Source organism: Equus przewalskii, chromosome 30 (genome assembly GCF_037783145.1).
Source record: "Equus przewalskii isolate Varuska chromosome 30, EquPr2, whole genome shotgun sequence".
Taxonomy (NCBI): domain Eukaryota; kingdom Metazoa; phylum Chordata; class Mammalia; order Perissodactyla; family Equidae; genus Equus; species Equus przewalskii.
This window is the reverse complement of record NC_091860.1, coordinates 19,946,190-19,970,606: the sequence shown is the minus strand read 5'-3', so window position 1 is coordinate 19,970,606 and position 24,417 is coordinate 19,946,190. Positions and strand designations below refer to the sequence as shown.

General features: G+C 43.5%; 1 protein-coding gene across 28 annotated transcripts in view; it reads right to left on the bottom strand.

Annotated features, from left to right (window-relative positions):
* Positions 1 to 24,417, bottom strand: part of FRMD4A (FERM domain containing 4A) — a 586,106-nt gene that overhangs the window by 92,543 nt on the left and 469,146 nt on the right. For all 28 annotated transcript variants that reach the window (XM_070601150.1, XM_070601129.1, XM_070601151.1 and 25 more), the window contains 4 exons: positions 17,734 to 17,790; positions 16,768 to 16,790; positions 5,327 to 5,410; positions 82 to 147 (listed from right to left, as the gene is read on the bottom strand). In XM_070601150.1, coding sequence (XP_070457251.1) covers positions 82 to 147; positions 5,327 to 5,410; positions 16,768 to 16,790; positions 17,734 to 17,790 — 230 coding nt within the window. The remainder of the gene's footprint in view (positions 1 to 81; positions 148 to 5,326; positions 5,411 to 16,767; positions 16,791 to 17,733; positions 17,791 to 24,417) is intronic.

The following is a 24,417-nucleotide window of genomic DNA, read 5'->3' as shown; positions in this document are numbered from 1 at the left end:
AGATGTGTCTTCCCAAGCAGAACTGAACGACACTGCCATATGCTAAACACAACCCCACGAGCACTGGGAGGGGCCACTTACTTGACGATTGCTTGACCTCTCGTCTGGCCGTTCAGTTTCTTGTAGTGCTCAATCACTCGGTCCTCACTAGAATCACAAGAAAAAGATTCTGTTATTACGGTCCCCAGGTCAACGGTCGAGCATCCTGCTATTGGAGATACTTCTTCTGAGCCCTAGCAATCTCATGAGAGGCCCCACGGAGCCAACAGCTCCTGGAAAAATGATTTGTCCTGAAGCAGCATTTCCAAACTCAGCCTAAGCGAGATGCCTTGGGCTACAGATTTCCTAAAAAAGTCTGTTTTCCAAACAGGGGACTAGCATTCTCTTTGTCTTGGACTTATAACCAGTGGAATAAGATTAGAGCCAAGGTTTTGGGGTCGGCTCTTTGTAAGAAATGATAATGGGAGAGAAGAGGACAAAACAGTGGGCAGGCATCCCAGTGGGGAGAGACACGGAACCAGGGACGGGAAGATAACAGGTTGGCCAGAGATCAGAGCGGATGCTCCGGCTGAACTCCCTCGGATCCTCCTCTCCTGAGTCCTGTCTACACAGGGCCTCGTGGGGGGAGGGCAGGTGTTGACCTCGACAGAATGCCCATGGCCTGCCTACCCTGAATTAGCAGTCAGGGTTGAGGGGTTCCAAGGAGGATGGGAAAGTACTGGAATTTGGGCCTGGTTAACACAAACCATGAGGCAATAAAAGGCCCAGATGAGCACTGGGAAACAACAAGCCAGCTACCAGAGATGAGATAGGAACTCATTTATCTTCTGAAATCTTAGCTCTAAAACAACAAGAGATGAGCTCGGGCCTTGCAGGACAATGGCAAGCCAACCTGTTCTTTGACAGGGCCGAGGGCACAAAGGGCCTCTCTGGAAGGGACTCTGTGCCCAGTGAGGTGGGAACTGGGGCTGCTCCCACTGCTGCCTTCGGAAGCACATAGCCAACCTTGGGAATCACCGGCGAAGCACATCCCACCTGCTGAGGAGTCGAGTCCAAAAGCTTTGGCCTCCATGACCTCACCACACCGCCTTGGAACCTTACTTCTCATTCTCTGCCTCACCCTTCCTCGCCACAGGCCAGCGGACTCCACCATGGAGGAGATCCTAGAGAGGAACCTCGAGACCTCTTGGAGGATCTTTACTCTCCATTATCAATTTCTTATCACGGAATTGCTCTGAAGCCTTCTTTCGCCCACTTTTTCTTTTCTAGCTAGGTCATTTCTGAGGGCAACACATTTTATCTGTTCACTACCTACTATCTGGAGGTAATTTATTGATCTTCCAATTACTACCTTAATCTTCAAGGACTAGCTCTTCATTTTAGTATTCTCATATTTAGTGCATGTAAGACCATCTGACTTTTCACAACAGAGTGTCTTTGTAAATACCCAGGATGGGGACTGGCCTTTCTCTAGTCAGAGAGTTATTTCTGTGGGGTCTGGGCACCCTCTGTTCAGAAAGAGGCAGATGCAGCCATGTTTTGCCTTGGCTCCCACACAACCTTGGGCGTTCTACTTCAAGTGTGATAAAGCTCTCTCCTCACAGAATTCTCCAGAAGCATCTCCTCAGGGTAGACCCCAGCCTCACCAGACCTTCAGAGCTGTGTCAGGACTTTCTGGGGTTGCTCTTCCAGCTTCCTCTCCACCCACCCACTGAATCGACAGCTGTGTTGGCGGGCTTCCTACCACATGATCAAGCATTTGTGAGGTTAACTCCTAAAGCCAGGGTCAAGTGGAGATACGAGCCTATGTCCTCTGTGGCTCTGGGAGAGAGGCTCCCTGCGCTGAGGTGGGGAGATGAAAATCAGTACAGTGCTGTGGCTGTGAGCACAAGTAAGGCTCAGGGAAAACACCAACGCGAGTCAGAAGCACTGTCAGGCAGCTGTTAACCCACTAAAGGGCCTGACCACGGGGTCCCACAGTGTGTGACAGCTGCAGGAAGCTGCCATCCCCCACCTCGCCCTGCCTCCCCTGCTGTCTGAGAGCATCTGTGGAGCCGCAGACTCGACCCTCTCCTTCCTCAGCTTTTCCCACTTATTCGCCCCCATTGAAACACCGCGGGCCCACCATGTGATACACACGCCAGGCTGACAGAAGCCTCTCTGTCCCCTGCCCTGCTCCTCCCCTGGAATTTACAGATGGCTCACATGCACCAAGCTTTGCAGACAGTTTGCCAACTACCTCAGATCTGTGGTTGGGACTTGGTGGAATAACTATCAGAAACCCAGGAACCAGGGTAAACGGAATCCCAAAACACCATTTGGAGGCCACAGTGCTACATGAACGAAAAAGACAAATGACTAACGCTGATTAGGCTAAGTTAAATCATCTCACTGCAGACGAGGGGCCCAGGGAAGCAGTGGGTGACGGAAGAGGGCATGAGGTGATGGCGACACAGTTCCTTGTCTTGGAGGGGCCATATTGGCCTGCAGTGAGTGGTCAGCGATTTCGGAGGAAATGAAGATGTCCCCGCATGCCCCAGACGGGTGGTAGGGGTGGTCCAGCATTCACAAGCTAGGCCCTCGGGAGAATCCAGGTCAGGGCCCTGATCCTGCCATGTTCTGTGGCCCTGGGCACACAATTCTAACTTTCTCTCTCAGATGCCTCCCCAGTAAGGAAATCACATGGTGTGAGAAGTCCAAGCTTGTTCAACGCTTGGAGAGAATTAGCACAAAGGATTACTGCACGATTACTCAGCATTATGATGCAAGTCTGACTACTTCCTAATTGTATCCTGTGACTTTTTACTTCCTCTCTTAATTACAGTCTGAATTCGGTTGCTGTAGTTAATCCCATTTTACAGATGGGAAATCGAGGAGGCAGGGAAGTCACTCGAGCTTCCTGCACTGTCATTACTCCACAGTTCAGAGACTTGGTGGGGATTCTAAAACCCACTGCTTTGCTCACTGGGCTGTAATGCCTTCCCTGACTAGTGTGGATGGGCTCCCTATGGCTTATGTTGGCCCGAAGATCGTCTGTCGCGTCTGTGAAAGCCAGCAAGAGCAGGAGAGCCCAGAACAACGGAGAATACGCATCCTTCCCTCAAGAATGAGCAGGGTAATCTGAGACTGTGGGCAACTTCATTGAGACAGTGATGTGAAGACTGAGGAAAGGTCTCTCCCAACAATAAAGGGTCCTGGTTAATCTTGCAGATGAGTGACGATGCTCCGGCAGAGAGGGAAAGCTGGGAACAAGCTTGGGCTGCCAGCTCCATCTCCAGTCTACATGTATTTGAAACACAAATGGCATTTATCCCTTTCCTGACATCTTTATTTTTAAAAAAGCCAAATAAGTAAGTTGGAACAGTAAAGCCAGCCACAACTAGCCAACCATAATAAGACAAGGTGAAAAGGCCTGTTTGTTGGTTTTTTTTTAGCAATGCTTCATCAGGATGCTTTTTAGCTACTGGCTTGTTTGTATATAAGCTGGGCTGTGGCACCTGAGGGTACCTGCTTCAAAAATGTCCCTCCCTCGGTCCTGCCATCCTCTCGGTACATTTAGACAGTGGTGTGGGCACCTATGGGTCTAAATGAGGCCCAGAGAAAGTGCTGGTTTGATCCCAGAGATGGAGGTATGTTCTGGCAAGATAGCTACAGATGTGGATGAAGACAAAGACCTTTACACTGACCAAAGAGAAAGTATGAGCATGAAGGAAGGAATTTCTCTATTAGTAATAACATGTGAGCGCAGAGCAGACTGTGGAGATAATGAAAGAAAAATCCAGAGGGGCAGAGAGAGAGAAGGAGTTCATAACTCTGAAATGAGCACAGACCGTAACAAATGTTTGGAAACAAATGAATGGAAGGGCTAATTGAGGAATGGATTAGGCTAAAACCAACTCTGACTCAGGCAACCCGCCACCATTACAGCCCACTGGCAAATACGTCCCCTTCCTGCAGGAAGCACTGGCTCTAGAGAGATATTCTTTGTTCTCTAGCTCACCACTGGTTTCCTGAACGCGAGCTGGAGGATCTAGAACATAAGGCCCATGGGAACATAAGGAATTGGGGCGAGAGCAACAGAGTTCCATGAACAAGAGAACAGGAATGTCATATGCTGGTGTTCATACGTGCAGCCCGCCAGGCTGGAAGTTTGGAAGCCCACATATGCAGAGTCCCTGAGGCTTAAGAGATTTTGTTCTTTGGGAGCAGATTATAATTCTACAAAGCCACTATTGTATCCACATCTATGTTACGGAAGGAAGAATGGCAAGAAACAGTTCAGAGAGATGGACTCGGGGACACCAGCACACAGAAATGGGCTGTCGGCATCAGGACCCTGCTTTCTCATTTCCAATCAGCTGCCCATCATTTGGTCTCTAGGGGAGAAATCTGCCCGAGTTTAATCCTGCTAATGCCTCTGCATCAAGCCACGCCCTTTCCCAGCTACAGGAATCTCTTTAAGCACCTGAACAAGTAGTTTGCTGCCTGGAAAAGTGTCCAGACAAGAAGAGATGTTAGTAACCCGTAAATTTCATAAAGCGTATTGCTGAAGTGCCTAAAAGAGTCTCATGTTGTACTTTATGTGGATTGACTTGTTCTGAGAATTTTGTTTTATTTTTTACAAAAGCAGTCATGATGCTTTTTGTTAAGGACTCAGACGGCCTATGAGGGAAGCAGCCTCGTGCTTTTCAGAGGACAGCGGTCAAGGCTGGCGAGCCCTGCAGGATTTCAACACAGTACCCAGGAATGCAGGGTCCGCTCCATTGTGACCAAAACCACAATCTGGGAACCTTTCAAACGCCTGATTCATAAAGAATCAGTAATTTAGGGCCCGACAGATGAACTGTGGCATCATGTTACATGGCAGCTAAATCAGGAGATACGAAACACTGTGGGAAAATAAAAGAACCAGTCTCTCTCCTGCCAAGAAAAAAAACCCTGTCGTTCTTCCCCATCTCAAAACCTCACACGTCCCGTCATCAAATGACAAGGATTCCAAAAGGAAACTCTAACAGCTCATGAAAGGATCTGCAAGGAGGCCAAGCTTCCATAGGGAAATTTTAGGAGGTGTTGTTTTCTTTTTTTAAAAAAGAAAGAAAACAGAAAAAGGAGCGATCGCACATATACCGCATCATTGAAATAAATGCAGAACCGTTTCAGGAAGAGCCAAGCCACTTCGGACAATCTGGAGTCGCTCTCCAATTGGGGTCCAGGCTGACCCCGAAGTAGCTGCAGGGATGGACTCAGTCGCCCCGCGCCCCACACCCCCCAGGAGGGCCCACTCCTGGAGAGGATGCTTAGGCGTGCAGAGAGGAGTGCAGCTTACCAGTAGGCTAGAGACGGATGCTCCTTCAGTGCTTGGGTGGGAAGTGCTGGCAGCTTCTTCAAGTCGCTCCTTACCACTTCATTGCTGCAAGAGAGGAAGAGGGACAGAGAGAATGCTAGGAGACTCGCTCACCCTCTGAGAAAACCACCGCCCTGTGCCACAGGACCCGACATGGCTGCCCCTGGGAGACCCCACATCTCTTCCCTTTTCATGGAAAGCAGTGGGAGGAAGGGGTGCTTTCTTTTCATTTATTCATTTAATATAGAGGAAAAACAACACTCAACATGCACAGCCCAGTGGCCTTCCTTTGTGGCACTGAGAGCGCTCACAGATGGCTGTGGATCCTCTGTAAACCCTGGACACAGAGGGCAGCACAGACCCAGTGCCCCCGAGCAGCATGGATCTGTGTGGAGAAGGGTCACCAGCGGCCCAGTGGGGGAGGATCCTACGGTGCTCCTCTGGGCCCCCCGTGGGCTCACAGAGCTCCAGGAATGGGCGACCTGACTGCTGTCTCCTTGAGGGCCGTTTGCCTCCCTCACCAAACACAACATCAGTTTTCCTTGCTTGGACTGACCACACCCTGGAAACTGTTTTCCGAAAGATGACAAATAAATAACTTTTGCTTTGACAAGGCCCAGAAATGACTTGGAAGGTGTGAAGTGGGTGATCGGGTACTAGTAGGAGGTTTTGTGTCTCTGGTCTTGGGACCAGAAATTCTTTTTCCCACCGACTTGCACATTCTCAGGTTTGGGAGTGACTTTCAACTCCCCCAGTTGAGCCAGTGGTCTTCAGACGCTTGCCTCCCCTCTGGGCCAGGACATATGGGTGTCTGCACCCACTCTCTACCTCCAGTGGCAATTAGTGGCATCCACGTTGGGATGCTTCTGGAATTTAATGGGGTCGCCCTGCACTCCTGGTCCACCAAAGCACCTCACAGCCCCTGCTGGGGTAACAGAGGCTTACTCCACGTAGCCTGCCTTTGACCTACAGTTCTGACCTACGCTGTGGTGGCAGCTTCTGTGCTGCTCGTACAAGGCAAGGCAAACATTGGCCCCGGGGACCTTGGGACAGTAACATCTAAAAAGCAATGAGACAGAGCTTAGTAAGTAAATGTGAAGGAAGGAAGGAACACCACAGTCACAGACGGGGATCTCCTGAGGCATCTGACTGGCAAACATCCCAACACCCACCCTGCCACCTGGAGGATGTGCCCTTCCGTGAGCACCCACCCAAGCCAGAATGGCTTCTACAGCAAAGCAATCAGAAGCTACCCTTTGGGTTCCAAGTGCCACTGGGCAACACCATTCCAACACTTTAAGTTCATTTATATGGTGACAAAGAAACATGTGGATGTTGGGTGGTGACATTCTAGCTGCTCCCAGAAAGGGCGTTTTTCAAGTGGACTAAGAAATAGTGATTGAGGTTTATGAATCATGGCTGTGAACAACCAATCAGAAGGAAAATATCAACTTGCTACTTTTGGAATCAATAAATTCAAACACTTAATCTATTATCATCTAAGCGGTAAGGCAAGGATTTACCAATTAATAAGGAATAAGCTGAAGGTATTTATGGAGCCCCTGCTATAGGGAAAGTCATCTAGGGGATACAAAAAAAGGATGAGCCATAGTCCTCATCCAAAAGGTGCTCACAATTGAGTGGGGAAGGTGAGAGGTGCAAATAAAAAGATAACCATCCATATGGGCGGTGTTTGATCATGTCAATTCAAACAACAAACCGAAAAATTCAGAGGCCAGAAAGGCCACTGTGGGCTCTGGTGTAAGAGCAGACTTGCGGGCAGGGTCTGCATGGAAAAAAGGATAACAATATCATTTTTCCCCTCAGTGGAATACAGCAGAGTATGGAGGCCAGATACTTTGAACCAAAGAGATCAGCTGCAACAGGTGGGATGTATGGGGCAATAGGGCCAAAAGGGAGACGAGGCACAGAATGTTGAGGACCTTCAGTGCTGGGCTGATAGAGTTCCAATTTATCCAGGAGGCAGTGGTCAGCCACTGGACGTTTTCAAACAAGTACACTCCTGGTGTTTAGGAAAATTCAATTCCCAAGTAGGGTTTGGAATTTTTACTCGCATGCTATTAAAACAGAGTTTAAGCAAACACTGAGTTCACCAAAAGCTCAAGAGCCCGCAGGGATGCATTTCTGGATCTTATCTCTCCTGTTTGACCATTAGCTCCCTGAGAACAGGGAGTCCATTCATTGATTCATCAGCCCCCAGAGTGGCACCTTAAATATGGAAAGGCATTTTTATGGGATGGACTTTTATTGGCTGAAACTGTCAGAAAGGCAATTAGGAGCTCCTTTATTGAGCGGAGCTTGAGTCGGGGTTACTCACACCCTTCACATCTAAAGCATATTTGGGGAAGGAAGGAGCTAAGAGGAAGGGATCGTCTTACCACCAAACACTGGTTTGTTGGCAAACAAGTTTCTGTGATGACAGTCACAGGTTTGACTTCCTTGCTAGGGCTCCCAGTAGGTACTCTAGCTCAACTCCCAAGCAAAGTTACACAGACAAATAGAACAAGAAATCACCAAGGCGTGAAGCCCATCCAAATCCATTACATTCTGGAAGGGATCCATGGCTCTTAATCCTTCCCACAGGACAATGATGTAGAAATGTTCTATTTGCTTTTCTGCTGTCTGTAAACATCTGTGATAACTTCGAGGTGGCCAGCCCCATCCAATGATCTCACCAGACTCCGTGGCTGTAAATTAGAAAGCTGTCATAATTGGAGACCTGGTCACCCCATCTCCAGAGACTTGTGACGCGATCACCTAATGAAGGTGCTAGACGTTCCCAGGTTCCTCTCTCAGGGCTCCACTCGGACATTTCCCCCAGAGTTCAGTGCATCTGATAAATGCCAACTTATAAAATACCCTAAAGCCATTCACATTCTAACAGGGGTTTCTTTTCTTTAGTAAAAGAAGAAAGGTCTCTTAGAGTGTCAGTTGCTAAACTAAGAATAAAACTCAAAGTCTTCTTATTTTTAATATTAACCAGATATTACTCAAAACTCTTAGGTAGTTATTAATGTTGCCGCTAAAAAAGTGGTATCTCACTGCTGTGTTGGTCTTTGATGTAGGGGAATTTTTTGAGAATATGTGTCTCTCTTCTGCCTGTACTGCTCATAAAGCATGAGAAGTTGGAACGATCCAGTGTGAGAAACAGATTTCTAGCAATACATCAAAGAGGGCATGTGCCACAAATAAGCAGCAACAACAAATTTAGCCAAGACACCATACAGTGAAGAAAGCAAAAATTCAATTTGACAGGATTAGCACAATCCACAATGTGCTTGTTTTCCTTTAAAAAAACGACAAAATGGTTTTCCAGGAGATTCCCCTCGGGTCAAATGAGATGTCCATAATTTGCAGGAGAAACCAGGGGCAAATGGAAGACTCTTAGTGTGGAAGAATTCTTGCCAAAACCAGTGTTTTGATGCGCATGGGCGCTAAGACAATAGAGCAATAAACCCAGAAAGAGAGACTAGTGTAACAGAAAGGACTAACCCGAAATTCAGAACCGGTAATATGATGCTAGTGTCATACCAATTCCTCCGGATTTTATGAGCCTATCACGAAGGTAGAGATCTCCAGGGAGAGAGATTTCATAAGTAAAACAGAGTATTACAGGTCCTCATTATCCATAATTCCAACATCCAAAAAGCTCTAAGAAACAAATGCTTCTTAACCCACCAGGTGGCAAACCTAAGCTTTTTACACGAGGCAATGTTCGACCTTTCTCTCTTCATGTGAAGATCCATGTCCTGGTGCAGGAGCATTAACACACTGGAAGCCCGCTGCTGCCCCAGACCTGCTCAGAGTGTGAAGGAACCCCCTGAACCACCCATCTAAAACCTACAAAGTTCTGAATTTGGAAACACTGCGACCTTAAAGTTTCAGAGATGCACTGTGGATCTGTATGACTTTATTCAATGGTACAGTGAATCTAAAACTCCGAGACAGAAGAATAAGGGAAGATGCAGATTTTTTTCTTCTTTGCTGATCTTTACAAACCCCGCAGGGAACAATTTCTCTCCTTCCCGTCCTTCTTCCTTCCATCCTCCCGCTGCTTTCTTTGTGAACCAAGTTAAAGTTCAGGTTACAGCAAAGAAAATGAGAGCATTTGCCCGTCTCCTCCCTGTCATATACTTTCTTTCCAGGTTTGCAAACCTGGTGGCTGAGGATGTCGTCTGTCATGTGCAAAAAGGGAAGCAAGTGGGGACCCTCTGAGATTTTTCCAGCATGGGATTCTGGATTCTGGGCATGTGTCATGGATAAATATGCCACACTAACTTACCATCTGTACGGAGGGGCAAACTTAGAAACATTTATAAATTATGTGCCTTCATTTCTGATGCTAGTTGCTAATTTATCTAAGTAAAGATTTTTTTCTTAATGAGTGAGTTTGGTTTCTTAGCATGACAAGTTTTGTGAATTTCTAACAGTTGTAAACTTCTAAAATTCAAAGCAAGTTAAAAAGATTTTGTAAGCCTACAATTTAAGGCAATAATTGTACTCAAAGAACACAAGAAGCAGCAACTGATTAATCTTATACAACACCCCCTTTTAGAGTGGCAATCTTAATGCCGAGAAACTGACATGGTATCATGGCCATAAACCTTTTTGTTATTCACAAGGCCAACTCAAAATATGATACTGATAATAGATAAACGCTTAACAAAGGAGACAAGATGTCATAACACAAAATTTTCTTCTTACTTTATCGCTAAACAATTCCCATAGGATTTGAAGAACATCATCCTGAAAAACACCCTATCTGAACACTTTTCTATCCTTGGAAAATGTGAATTACACACTTGAAAAGCTCAGGAAAATGGACTTTTGTGTACAAAAACAAAGCTTTCTCTAACAATTTATAACTTTTCCACTTGAACATTTCGTTCAAATTTTCTTAGATTCTGTTCCTTTCAAAAGGTCTTGCTGGTGTGAAAGATTCCAGCTGCTTTGCCCTCAAAGTCCTTTTTTAAATCACAGGAAAACATCACACACCCCTCCTTTTTTTTGGATAAAACAATAAATGAGATTTATACAAATTTGCATTCTTCCCACAAAAACTCTTCTTTGGGCCGATAGCTGTGTTTTAGGCTTAACGGATGACTTTTTTCTAGGAGATTTCCAATAGGAAAATGTGCACGTTTGGGTATTAAAGATATTCTGACGGTTATGTAAGTTGTAGTCCAAATGTTGACTATTCCAAACACAACTGTCTGAATATTTTTTACTCATTATCTCAAAATCTCAGCAAATCTATTACTCTTACTATATGATCAAAGCCAGCTGTTTGCTTTCAAGAGGCCCATTAAAAATTGTAGGAAAATGTACCCTAAATGATCAAATGCTCTAATAATGACTTAAAACTGAGATCGCTTTGAGTTGCAGTAGTAAAGACCCTTATGTGAGTGTGAAGCAATGACATTAGTAGACTCTGAATCGTGATTTACAGACAGCTGCCTCCGAATAATCAACTTTCAACACTGTCTATTAGCTTGGCAAACAAATAACATTGTCATCTTTTTAAAGATAGCAATCTATACAAATGTTTATGCTCCTAAAAAAGCCTTTTCGAAGAAAATTAGCTCTTTGTCTTCTTTTCCTGTTGACCTTTTAAAATTCTTCCTTTAACACATGACTGCCTAAAAGACATCGTCTAGGCTGAGAAAAAAGGCCCATAAACCTGAATTTTCAGATACCAGTAAGCCAAGTTCCATTGACGGTAATTCACAAATGCTCTTTCCAAAGGCAGAACCAATTTCAAACAAAGAACAAAAAATCAAGAGGGTCCTTTTTATTTGGTCACAGAAATTTCGTTTTATCTTTCCAGACTAGTGAACACATGGTCCCACGGTTTCAAGAAGATAAAATATTAAAAGGCTTTTGGTTTTTCTTGGCTTTTAACTGCTCTCCCAGAGACCTAAGAATGCGCGTCTGTGGAGCTTAAAAGGAATTTTTCAGCACAAATAAATATGTACCCTAACTCCTCTTCTAAAATGGAGGCGAAAATTGATTTCCCTTGTTAATGAAGAACCACTATTTGTTTCTACGGATTGAGTAATGTGTTCTATTTCTAAAAGCATTATTATTACTATTATTATTATTATTTTGAGGAAGATTAGCCCTGAGCTGACATCTGCCAATCCTCCTCTTTTTGCTGAGGAAGACTGGCCCTGAGCTAACATCCATGCCCATCTTCCTCTACTTTATATGTGGGACGCCTACCACAGCATGGCTTACCAAGCGGGGCCATGACCGCACCTGGGATGCAAATCGGCGAACCCCGGGCCGCCGAAGCGGAACATGCAAACTGCTGCGCCACTGGGCCGGCCCCCCTTATTATTACTATTTTTAAGAAACAGAATTAGAAACCTGCAGGTTGATAAACCAGAGACAAAGTAGGCTTTCTTACCGGCCAGTGAACTCTGAGAAGCTGATACTCTCTCACGTGGACCAGCATTTAACTTGGGAGAGACACCATATAAAGTGACCCCCAAGTATTCAATCACAACCTCCCTTCTTTTTCTTTGGTCCCTGTGTTTATTTGGAGGAGAGACCATGCAGACGCAGGGTGGCCCCCACTTTCTCATAAGCACACAACACTCTCTGCGAAACAGGTAAGCAAAATGCGGCCCAGGCATCTTTACACAGAATTTCCTTAATTTCGGCCTTTTACAGGTGCTATTTGCTTACTGGTCCTCAGAAATCTCATGCTGGTAGAATCCCATTTTAATGATTAGCATCGGTACATCCGGTCCTCTGTGACAAAGATATGTCCAGGTCCCAACAGATGGTCCAGAGGAACAGAGTTCTACTGATCTGGTTTCAATAAATCTTGTTAGCAAAAAATTCTATGTAACAGACGTTTTTTACTAGTCCCTGTTAACGTACGGATGATGCTTTCTATCAAAGGTGGTGTGATTTAGGCATTTATTTGTGCTGTTCAGCATAAAGTATTTTTTAATCAATTCACCGATTTAGCAAAATGTTGCTTAAAATCTTTCTTTTTCCATTTTTTTGGTTGTACATTTTCAGAAGGGCTGACAGAAAGTAAAAAGGGAGGTGATTCTCAATATCAGAAGATGAAGATTGGCCACTAGGGTTTTTAGTTAACGTCTCTTTAGGGAAAAAAACCAAAAAATCAAGTTCTTGTAAGTAATACCTTGCTTAGCACAGTATAGCAATAAATCTTCCCTTAAATTAAATTAGAATGTAACTCTACCATCTGAATGTCCTGTTCAGTTGATTAAATGAGGTATTCCCTGCATTAACCTTTTAAGGAAGAGAATATTATTTTTCCTCAATAACCCAAGGTTTAAAAAAAAATTTTTTATCGGAAATATCAATGCTTAGTACTCAAACCACTGCAGTATGATAAATAAAGTATGTCTTAATCACAGAAAATGTGTTAGTTGACTAAAGTTCAGCAGTGATGACCAAATCAGGACTTTTTGTTTTTAAACTGTGTTGACCCTTCTCGACCTAATATTTGCCCATATCGTTGCCAGCGTTAACAGTTCTTAGGCTGTTTAATTGTTTTTAAACAGGCGTGCCAACTCTAGTGATTTCTTGAGTCTTGATGGGCATTCCTTTCTTTACATACATATACACCAGGAAGTGAAATACCATGACTCCACACTGTGCTAAGGAAAATAATACAAGCGAGAAAATGTTATTTTTAGATAAGACTATTTCCTAAACTGTTCACGCTATCTTACAAATTTGTCCACCATATGCTAAAATATGAACATGGGTGGCCTATTTTTCTTCCTATCATGGACAATACGTCTTTTCTATCTATCCCTCTGTCATTTTCTTTCAGCAACGTTGAATGCAACATTTCATTATAAAGTTCAATAGGACAAGGAAGTGAGCATTTCCGTTAACTGGAAAGAAAAGGGAATTACATAAGAATAAACTTTCAGGGGTCTGCTGAGCCACAAGACAGGCCAAAAGAAGAAACAGAACAGCCTGTGAGCTTCTTGAGAAAGAGCAGTTCTGATTCTGGGTGATCCTGACATAGTTCTCTTTCTAGTCAAGTGTATCAGCATTTTGACTTCTCCCTTTTGTAAAAATAACCCTTTTCTCCTTCTTGTACTTCAAGGAAATTGCTCCCATAATTTGTAGATTTTTAATACTCATTCCGCATAAATGTAATCTGTATATATACTCACTGAAATATTAATACACAGGATAATAGCATCCCGGGCAAAATGGTGTTTTAGGAATTTATAGACTCAGGACCTTCAGGTTATGAAAGAGTTACTTTGCCTTTCGTGGGCAACCATTAGTTTAAAAGGTTATTTGATCCTCTAGATTCTAGAATATCTTAGAATTAAGCCCTGGACCATGTGTTATACAAAAGCCTTCCCCAGTATTCTGTGTGTTCTAAGCTAACATCTCATTTTATTAATGTTGTTCAGGAGAACGTATTATATTTACAGGGTATGTATTCAAGTCAAAGGTATTCGGTTAAATACAACTTAAGGTTGTACAGTCATGCATTAATTATTACTACAGCAAAAACAACCTTCTATAATACTAAATGATGAGAATGGGACATCTAAAATGCCTAACGTTCAGCCACCAAACCAAATGCTGTCAACTTCCATGTTTTGGGGATTTTCCTGGATGTAGATGGGAAAAGGTACAAATGAGGAATTTAGAATTACTTCTCTTCTTCCAAAACTACAGGCCATTCAAGCATACTATGCTCTCTGGACCTCTGAAGAGAGTTTTACTAACCATGGGCCTGCTACAGACAAGGGGTGTTTATCAGGAAATCTCACGTAATAGATCACCTCCACCTTTGGAGATGTGAGTTTTACACTAGGAGATAAACTGACCTTTTGGATAAGGTGTCTGACCTGTCCCCTGCTGAGAGCTATTTCTCTCTCCAGACAGCTGCTGATACAAACAAACTGGGAGGCAGGACTTTGACAAATGAAGCTCAACCACAATCCTTTGTTTCCCTGAAGGCAAAAAGCTGGCATTCCACAAGCTCATTAGGGGGCCATGAATTACTGCGAGGCCAGGCCTGCACTTCCTCCTCCCTGGCAATCCCTGTGGCCGCACGTTCCCATGATCTGCGGGGCCAGATTATGCCGTCCACAGTTCACATTCCATGCTGTCAGGGTACTCTAAAAAATACATAATATTTACAGCAGAGTTCAAAGCCAGCAGAAGAACTGGGAGAAAAATGGATCTTCAGAGTAAGTAGACCAGACAATGGAATCCAATGGATCTGTGGTGGTTAAATCATTTTTCATGGGACTCCAGAAATCTTTGTGAGTAGATATGAATCTGCATTTATCAAAACCCCCAAATTCCAATACCAAATGAAGGGCACAGAAAAGTAAGAAAGAAAAAATGGGACAAAGTATAGTTTCTACAACCTGTAAACATTTCATTCAACAAATTCAGTGAACACTCAGTTACTGGTCATCTACCACGTTCCAGGTCTCCTGCTAAGGCTCTGTAAAAAAGCCTTAGTCAAAAAAAAAAAAAATATGACTACTACTGTTTTATAGCAAGAACTTGGGAAACCTAAATAAAAGGGGCCCAGAAGTCTCCTTAGGCAAATATTCAAACTGAGCTGAAGGCACTATATTTTAGAATCAGGGGTCAGCTAACTACAATCCATTGGCTAGATCCAGCCCTCTGCTTGTTTTTGCATGGCTTGCGAGCTAAGAATGACTTTTACGTTCTTAAAAGGTTGGGAAAAAAAATTAAAAGAAAAATAATGTTTCACAATACAGGAAACTTTATACAAAATTCAAATTTCCGAGTGTGTAAAGTTTTATTGGAACACTGCCACGCTCATTCACTTATCTACTGCCTATGGACGCTTCTGCGCTTAGAAAGCGAGAGTTGAGTAATTGCAACAGAGACAGTATGGCCTGCAAAACCCGAGATGTTTGGTGTCTGGCCCTTGATGGAAAATGTTTGCAGACCCTTGTTTAGACTATAAAATAATTTTTGCTTTTGCTGAACTATCTGGACATATGCCTTAGGCTTTGTTAGAGAGCCTTAGAAATTCACAAGGAGAGCAAAGACAAAGCAGCTAAGACTTGAAAAAGCAGTCAATGCCTGAACTTGACCAAGCTAGACAAGTACAGGTGGATCACCAAACTGAAGTAGTTCATGTTGCATTTACAGATCAGACCCCCAAAGCATGAGAAACCATACATGTTCCTTCGTAGAAGAAAGGTATGATTTATGTTTCTTTTTAATACCAATTTTGCTAATTTCCTACCAATGGGCAAGAATCCTATGCCCTGATGCTGTGTCTTCTTGTGCATGTGGTTTTTGCCTCTAGACCTTGATTCTAAAGTCTGGGCTATCCTGGACCTTCCTCAGCGGGGTGTCAGTAAAACAGAATTCCAGGAGCAATGTCTGTCTTTGAGTGAGAATCCTACTGGTGGATGCTGCAACCCCCCATTCTGTGAAGGCTCCAGGAATAACTCTGCGAGGTCTTGAGGCAATTCAGCCATGCTGGTCAACAGGCATGCTTACAGAAAGGAATGACAAGATTGCAGTTTGTCATTCTATAAGGTTATTAAAACAGTGTAAAGGATTCCCAGCGCTTAAGTCTGTTTATGTTCTTTCCAACACAATATCTTGAGAAGGAAGGAAAGTTGACATGGGATATTTATGTTGTAACACTTCCATAAAAGATATCTCCCTACAGAATAGCATTTTGCCCCTTGAGGGTCAGAGACTAAAACAGCGAGAAAAGATGTCCACATCCGTGTTAGGGCTGCCAGGGTTATCTGTAGCCATATTCACACCATCATGGTGATTCAAGGTTCTACAGAGACACTTGGGCAACCTGACAAACCTCAATACAATGGCCATGTGTGACACTGGGTCTGGTCTCTGCCTTTTAGTGACCTCTAGGCTTTTTATTTAGTATAGAATATCCTCCTTGCTATTATTATTTTTTTTTAGTAATTTTTTTAAGGTATACTTTTTTGGTGAGGAAGATTGCTCCTGAGCTAACATCTGTTGCCAATCTTCCTCTTTTTTTCTCACCAAAGCCCGAGCACATGGTTGTACATCCTAGCTGTAGGTCATTCTAGTTCTTCTATGTGGGATGCCACCTCAGCATGGCTTGATGAGTGGTGTGTAGGTCCACGCCCAGGATCTGAACTGGCAAACCCCGGGCTCTGAAGTGGAGTGTGTGAATGTAACCACTTGGCCATGGGGCCGGCCCCCTCCTTGCTATTATTATATTTCCTCCACCCAACATATCTGTTTCAATTAACAAGTTGAGAGTTGGTTCTCATCATTAATATATAACATTAATAAATTGCCTTCCTACAAAGGATAGGCAGAATAGTTTCTTTCAATAGAGATGCAACAGAATACACTTTTAAGCAAAAAACAATCTTTTGTAAACTCACCTAGAAAAATCTCCCTTTGCCTCCTGTAGAAGAAAAAATTCAACATCAGTGAAACATTCTCATCCAGTGTTACAGACTTTAAAACACATTATAGAGTCATGACAACTCTTTTACTCAGTAAGCTCAGCTTACAACTGCCATCATCCTGTCTGCTACAGGAATATAATTAAGAAAGGATGCTCTGCATTTTCCACTTGAATGTGAGACACTAAACGTTAGAAAGTTAGATACAAAGAAAGTGATTTGAAATGACAAAATGCAAGTTTCCACCTCTAGGTCCTGGTCTAACTTTTTCCAGTTTAAAGATTCTGAATCTGAACGTGTGTCTAGGTACCGTCTGGCGTGTGCTACCTTTTGTTCTGTCTCATGTTGTGGGCTATTTCCCGATTATACTAAAGACTTTTGGAGGCAGGGACCACAGAACATTTAATAAACCTAGCATATTGCCTTGAACATAGTAGTTGTTCAGTAAATCTTGCTGAAGGAATAAATTAATGGCATCATTTCACTTCATCTTGCCAGTGTTCCTAATATTGCCATTGTTGCTAATATTCGGTAACACCTCTTTTCCACATAGGCTTAAAGGTCTTTCTCTTGTTCGTCCAAGGGGTGTGAAGTGTTCTCTCGGCAATTAATTCTTGCTATTTACTTGGCTTTCTCCAGAGTGCAGGAGGGCACGACACCTGAAGAAAATGGGGCCGCTGGATGATCTCAGTTTCCCGCAGATAGGTTATAACACAATTTTCCTTTGCAGAGAGAGATGCTGTCTTAAAATTTTGGAATACCAGAAGTTCCTATTTACTGCCATGGTGTAGTGTTCCTAATAGCTCTTTCCTGCTTGCGGCAAAAAAATAATAAGGAGACACCAAGCTAGTGGATATGGCAGCCGGCCGTGCATACGTTGTCTTATTCCTCGTTCTTCTGTGTAAAGCCCCGGGATACACAGGTGAGAGGAGAACAACTTACCTGTAAGATATAGGAGGCTAATTCGAACACCACTTCACTGTCCACATCAATCAACTCCTGAAGGAAAAACCAACAAGAAAGGTAAGTCTGATATTTTAACTATGACTTCTTTATGAGAGTTGGATCTCATCATTAATATATAACATTAATAAATTGCCTTCCTACAAGGGATAGGCCTGGTCTAAAAAGAGGCCTGCTCTTCCTTTGCTGAGGAGTTTCCAAGAATTTCAAGTACTTATAGGATGTCTCTGGTCCTCGAGGCAATTTTCCTGAATTACCTTGTCCCAAATGCTCACTGACATCCTTTATACAGCTCTCAGCCAGAATGGACCCAGTGGTCCTGGGCCTACACAGTCATCCCAAAGGCCTCATCTTTAAATCTTGACGAGAAATTAAAGAGTGGACCAGTTCCAAACTTCTTACAAATCTGCTAATCTGATTAACCAATGGAGTAAGGTGGCGTGATAACCAATTGCATTTTCTTTGTCAACTTTACTTCATAACCAATAGTAAGGCTTTATTGAAGGAAATGTTATAATGGGGTTGTAACTCTAAATTAAAATTAAATAAAATGAAAAATACAGTTCCTCAGTTGCATTAGTCGCATTTCTTTCATGCATTCAATAGTTCAATGTAGCTATTGGTTACCATGGTGTCCAAGCAGATATCGAGCATTTCTATTATTGCAGAAAGTTCTCTTGGTCAGCACTGTTAGAGAGACTGAGTTTAAAGATGCTTCTGTCCTATCAGTTCTTCCCTCAATCATTTAATTGTGATCTATGGACATGGTCTTAAGAGGACATAAACCTCTCCTTGGCTTATCTAATATAGATTTTTTATATATAAAATATTTTTATATATTTTATATATATATTATATATTTATATAATATATTTTATATATTTATATTTTATATATTTTATATATAGATATATAATCTAATATATATTTTTTCAATATGTACATAGTTCATTTCTCTTTTCTAAATAGCTTTAGTGAGGTAAAATTGATACACAAAAACCTGCACACGTTCAATATATACAACTTGATGAGTTAGGACCTATGCAGACACCTGGGATTCCATCACCACATTCAAGGTAACAAACATATCCGTCACCTCCAAAACTTTCCTGCATCCCTTTGTGTGTGTGTATGTGTTTTGTGGTAAAAACACTTAACATGAGCTCTATCCTTTTAGCAAATTTTAAGTGCACAACACTGTACTGCTACGTATAGTTCAGATCTTCAAGAGAAACCTAGAGTCCATTAGCATGCAGAATAATAACCAAACCAACCGACATCGTACTTCTGTGGTCAACTTTAAGCAGAAACGTGCAGCTTTCTTTGCTCTCCCTCATAGCACTAGATCCTATAGTGAGCGACCGGAGTACAGAAAGTTAGAGCTAGGACAGAGTTAGACCCCAGCTGGCCCAGCCCCCTGCTTTTACTGAGAACAGAAATCCCAAACCATCAGGGACTTGCCCAAGTCACAAGGCCTTAGTGGCAGTGATGGGACCAGAAACAACTCCCAACCTCTCGTCTAGCATGCGACCTCCCTGAGGGCATGCACTCTCCCAAATCAATTAGGACTCCATCTCGGCCGACAGGTTCTCAGGACCACATCTGTCATCGAAGTTAGCTAAAACAAGAGTTACTTTTCACTTGTATTATAAACCGAACTCTGAGTCATAGATTTCCCCAATTATTTTTCTGTGGTCCGGAACTGGCCCCTGTAATTCAAAACAAGGCACTCAAGCAAGCCTATATCTTTTGTGGGAGGGAGATCATTCAGGCTCTTATGGGCTTAGGAATTTCAAAGATGGATAATAATATTTGCTACCGAACCACCTCAGAAGTGTGGGCTAAGAGAACCAACGAGAACATATGAAAGACTCGGGGTCAATAATTCTTTACCAGCTGAAAGAGCTTTAGGGCCGCTGTAATTGATACAGACTGTCAGGGCTGGATGTGGAGGAATGCCTGGAATCACAGTTCTGGGACTGCAGGGCCCATCAGAATGTAAATCATTTAACAGCGCACCAATGATTTAACAGAAACACTGTCCAGGGTCTGCACAACGGATCATTTCTACTCTATGTCCATTTCCATTCCCACCAATCGACTTCCTGAAGTCGCTCGTGTGTACTTGTCAGTGTATTGGTATGCATGCTCTTCTGTCAAACATTTACGCCTATGTTGCAGCTAATGGTCAACAGTGGACTAATATTTAACATCCCAGGAGGCCTGTCCAACGTGCAACTCAAAACCAACCATCAGGATCAACCCTTTTAAGTGCAAACATAGCTTTTAGTTTATTATTTGATTCATCTGCTAAATGAAAATGTCTATACCTGTGGTGGGGAGCAGGGGTGGGGAAGGTGGAGGGGGTCTTATATTTTATTTCACACAGCCTATTATGCAGTTCCAAGAGAGACCTTTGGATAATCTGGCGGCAAATATTAACTGTCAGGTACCATTCTTCAGAGTAAAGCTATCAAAAGCATGCAATTAAACATCTAACCTGATTTATCCAAGTTCTCTCTCACCATATTTGTCCTCATCCTCAGGGTAAGTGGGAACTAGCGCCTTCAACTGGGGTGAGTTTTCACCTTCTCTGACTCTGACCATCTCCTAGTGATGGTATTAAAAACACTGCGAGTCAAAACGTGGCCAGTAAGAGGGGCAAGGACTAAAGAACGAAGTGGCCCAGACAGCCGACATGCTTGCAAAATCTGATGGAAAAGAAAGCTGCATTATTACCTTTTACCGTTTCTATTTAGTATTGATTGAGTTCAAGCTTCATCTTGTTGTCCGTCCTTGGGGAAGTCAGTACAGAGATCTAAACGGTGCGCGTAAGAACCACTCTAGGAATAGTGGGAAGACAGGATCCTAATTGCGAAGAAAATCCTATCCTACCTTGCAGCCTTGGCCTGATTCCCATCTGAGGTCTCCTGTTGATAATATTTTCTCCCTTGTATACCCGGCCGTCCAGGTGACTTTATTTTGAAAATTCCAGTAGCATGGAACAGAGGGCTAGACTTTCTGCCCATGCCACACATTTCCCATTGTCCTTCAACACCTGACAGCCGAGTTCCCCATGCAGAGGCATGAACAGCTGTTTCCAGGGTCCTCCTCTCAGACACGCAGCCATGTTACATGAAAAAGATGACTCTACCTTCTTCTCCTCTGACTTCTCTGGCAACCCAGAGCTTGCTTCTTTCGTGTATCTCTGCTCAAGCACAGGAAATTAACTGGACAAGACCATGAAGAGTGTGTGCAAAAATTCCCTACTCTCCTGGGGCTCTTGGTTTTCCGTGACTGAGGATGAAATGGGAAAGGAGGAGGGGGAACAGAAGACCCTGTAGGGAGGATCTATGGGGTTTCCCATCTGGCACCACCCAGACGCTGGTGGTGTGACATTCTTCTGTATCCCCAACGTTCTTGGAGTCATTTGAGGAGGCGTGTCCCCAGCGCTGTTTGCTGAGCTGGAATCTTGCCTGGGAATGCGGGGTGCTCTGGTGGACATGTAATAATTTTATCTGGAGATTCACTGGTAAGAGGGGATGCTGGTAGAAGAGAATGTGATGTCTTATAGTTGTCATGGTCATTTGGGGTGTAGTTTGGGCATCTGTTTCATTTACTGCTGAATAATTACGAGCCACTTTCTTTGATCTTTTGAAAAATGGTATGGAAAAACAAGACGTGACTATCCACAGAGTGTGTATGTGTGTTCAGAGCAGGGCTGGGGAGGATGGCCCCACTTCCTCCCACTCAGCATCGTTTCATCCCAGGTGATTAAGTAGCTGCAGAAAGAGGCCTGAGGTCATTTATCAGCAGCATAATGGCTAACAATATTCTTAGAAAGATTCCCATCTGAGGGGCTCCAAGACTTCCAAACAAATAGCCCCAAGAGAACCCCAAGCGGCAGGTGTTATGGATGTTCTCCAGGAGTCCTGGGAGCTTGAGGGTGTCTTCAAGAGCCCCTCACTCGGAGGGACTTGCTTGTGGTCTTTCCGCTCAACCAAGAATCTTAACAAAAAGCATCCCTCCATGGTCAGGAATGACAGCAATTCCAACTTTCACATAAGATTAATGAGCTAATTACAACAGGAAATAGGATGAACAACCACATGGTAGGCTGAGAAGATCCCAGTGAGGCCGAACTTTGCAAAGCTCATTCAGAATGACTTGCAGGGCTGGCCCAAGAGTTTCCCTAATGAATCCTCCTCAACCGTTACCATCTTTCTTCTCACCCACGAAACATCTCAAGATTATAATTTCTTGCCATCCTCCTTGAGATCATTTCTACTCCCACCTAAAAGGTCCAGGTTCTAGTTCCAACCTCCCAACAGCTCTGGGACCCTAAATAAATCGCTAGACTTCCTGGAGCTTCGCTGTCCTCAGCAGTAGAACGGGGATAACAATTTCTTTTCCCATTATTTTACTCAGTTTGGTGACAAAATGGGGAAGTGATTTGGAAGCTCAAAGACACACTACAAATACGATATCTGTTATTTATTTTCACACATTGGTTTACGGATAATCTAACTCCACAGTGTTGCCTCTGTTTTTCAGTAATCTTTAGCATTTTTAAGAATCTTTAGTAAGATACATTTTTTTAAAGAGGTGGGCAGCATTGCGTGTGTGTGTGCGCGTGCACATGTATGTGTCAGTCACTGTGTATATCACCCAAGTGGGTCCTGATGCCACATTCAGCCTCCTTGTGGCCGTGTAACTGCCTCACCTCGTTGCACAACTCATAATGACTACACAGAGCTGCCCCCAGGCAAATGGGCTGTGGTGCAGGATAAGACTGATGTGATCTTGCCCAATTCCTCCTTCTTAGCCCTTTGCCAGGTTTTCATCCTTCAAGTCACTTCATGTTGTCTAGTGATCCACTGGGGTACACCCCATGCATGCTGGGCCACCACTCTCATTTTTGGCATAGGGATTTCTCCTGCTGTCTACTGCATACGTGATCCCAAGGAATCTCTTTGAGAGGTCATGGGCAGAGCCAAGATGCTAAGACGATGCAATTTTGTTTCTAGAGGGTAGAAAATGAAAGTCCCTCTCTGTCCTTCTTGCCTTCCACTCTTTGTCATATGACCACACACATTATACCTGCAATAATCAAACTAAGAGATAAAGACTAGGATTCTGCAAGTCTGAGACTAATATTTATGTTGGTTTCATTGTCCTGGGGGGCTTGCTTCTGGGCCTTGTTTCTCTCATCTTCAGATAAGATGATATCATCTGCTCATTAGCAAAACTCTTTGAAGATCTTGGATAAAGACTGCTTATTTCAATTTCAACAAGAGTGACGGTATTTAGACCTAAGTGGCAAATGTGGCCCAAGGAGGATTATTTAAACTCCAATAATATGTGAAGCTCCCAGATCAATGTGGACATCTCAGCAGAGAAGTCTGAGCAAGAGCCCCCAGCACACATAAAACAGGAATTTTCAGCTTTTTCTTTTCTGGCATCATCTGCTCTCAGTGGGTAGGTGAAGGCACCAAACTTGGTAATTTTCCAGGAAATACGCGAGTCCTTGCTCCCTTGGAAAGCAATCAATTAAACACAATTTACTGAGCGCTGGCTGTGTGCCAAGTAGAGTAAGAGGTCGTGGAAGGTGATCGGAAAAATTCTCTCAGAAAAACATTTGTGCCAACTTTTCCTCCAACCCAGAGAGGCACATTTCAGTCCATCTTCATACGGCGACCATGAGTCCTGTTTCTTTGGTTATCATAGCTGGACGAGATTAAGTGTAAAGATCAAGCATAATTTAAATGCGATGAATATACTTAAAGAATAGATGGTCAATCCCTTCCGGTGTGGGCAAAGTTACACAGTCCACACGGGAGATCCATAACAGCGCAGCTAGTGCTTTGGACCAGTCCCTTACTTCACTCAATTTAAATTACATAAGTCTCTAATTACTCAACTGCAAGGAACTGAATAGAAACAGAAGGTCTTTCAGTGTGGGAGCCAATTTTACATGCATGTGAAGAATACTGGGAGCCAGATCTTAGGTTTCTTTATTTCCCTTATAACTTTAAGATCGATAACCTATAGGAATCCTTCTTTTAAAAAACTAAACAGACACTGACATTTTATGACCTAGCCCTTGTTTGCAAAGCTTTCAAAAATTACTGTGGTGACTAATTTTTGACAGAAATTTCACTTTGTCAGCGGAGAGCTTTGACCAGGAAGAATTCAATCCTGCGCCTCAAAGTGGGGACAGAGCTGAGATTAGACCCATGTGCACCGGTCCATCCAGTGTGACAAGTCCACTGCTCCTAGGGGGCTGACGGATGGGCCTCCTCAGTGGGTGTAGGAAGCCACATCCAGAGAGGGAGAAGACTGATGGAAACGCTTGGCAGGAGAGTTCTTTCTTTCTCGCGTTGCTTCCCAGGGAACACACAACACCCCAGGCAGACCTCCCATGGGAGTTTTCCATGGGACTAGACACACATTTTGACATGAGTTTTATGCATTCCCTGGTCATAAATTTCCTTGCCATCACCCACCTGTCACCTTAGTGAGTTAAAACACATCAGAAATGCTGTTAGAGCATGTGGCCATCTGGGGTATCAGTGACCCCCCATTCTACACTTCCTCCTGCTTTGCTTAAAGTAGACAATTACAGCCCTGCTCTCTCATGATCTCAGTCTAACTTTCTGCAAC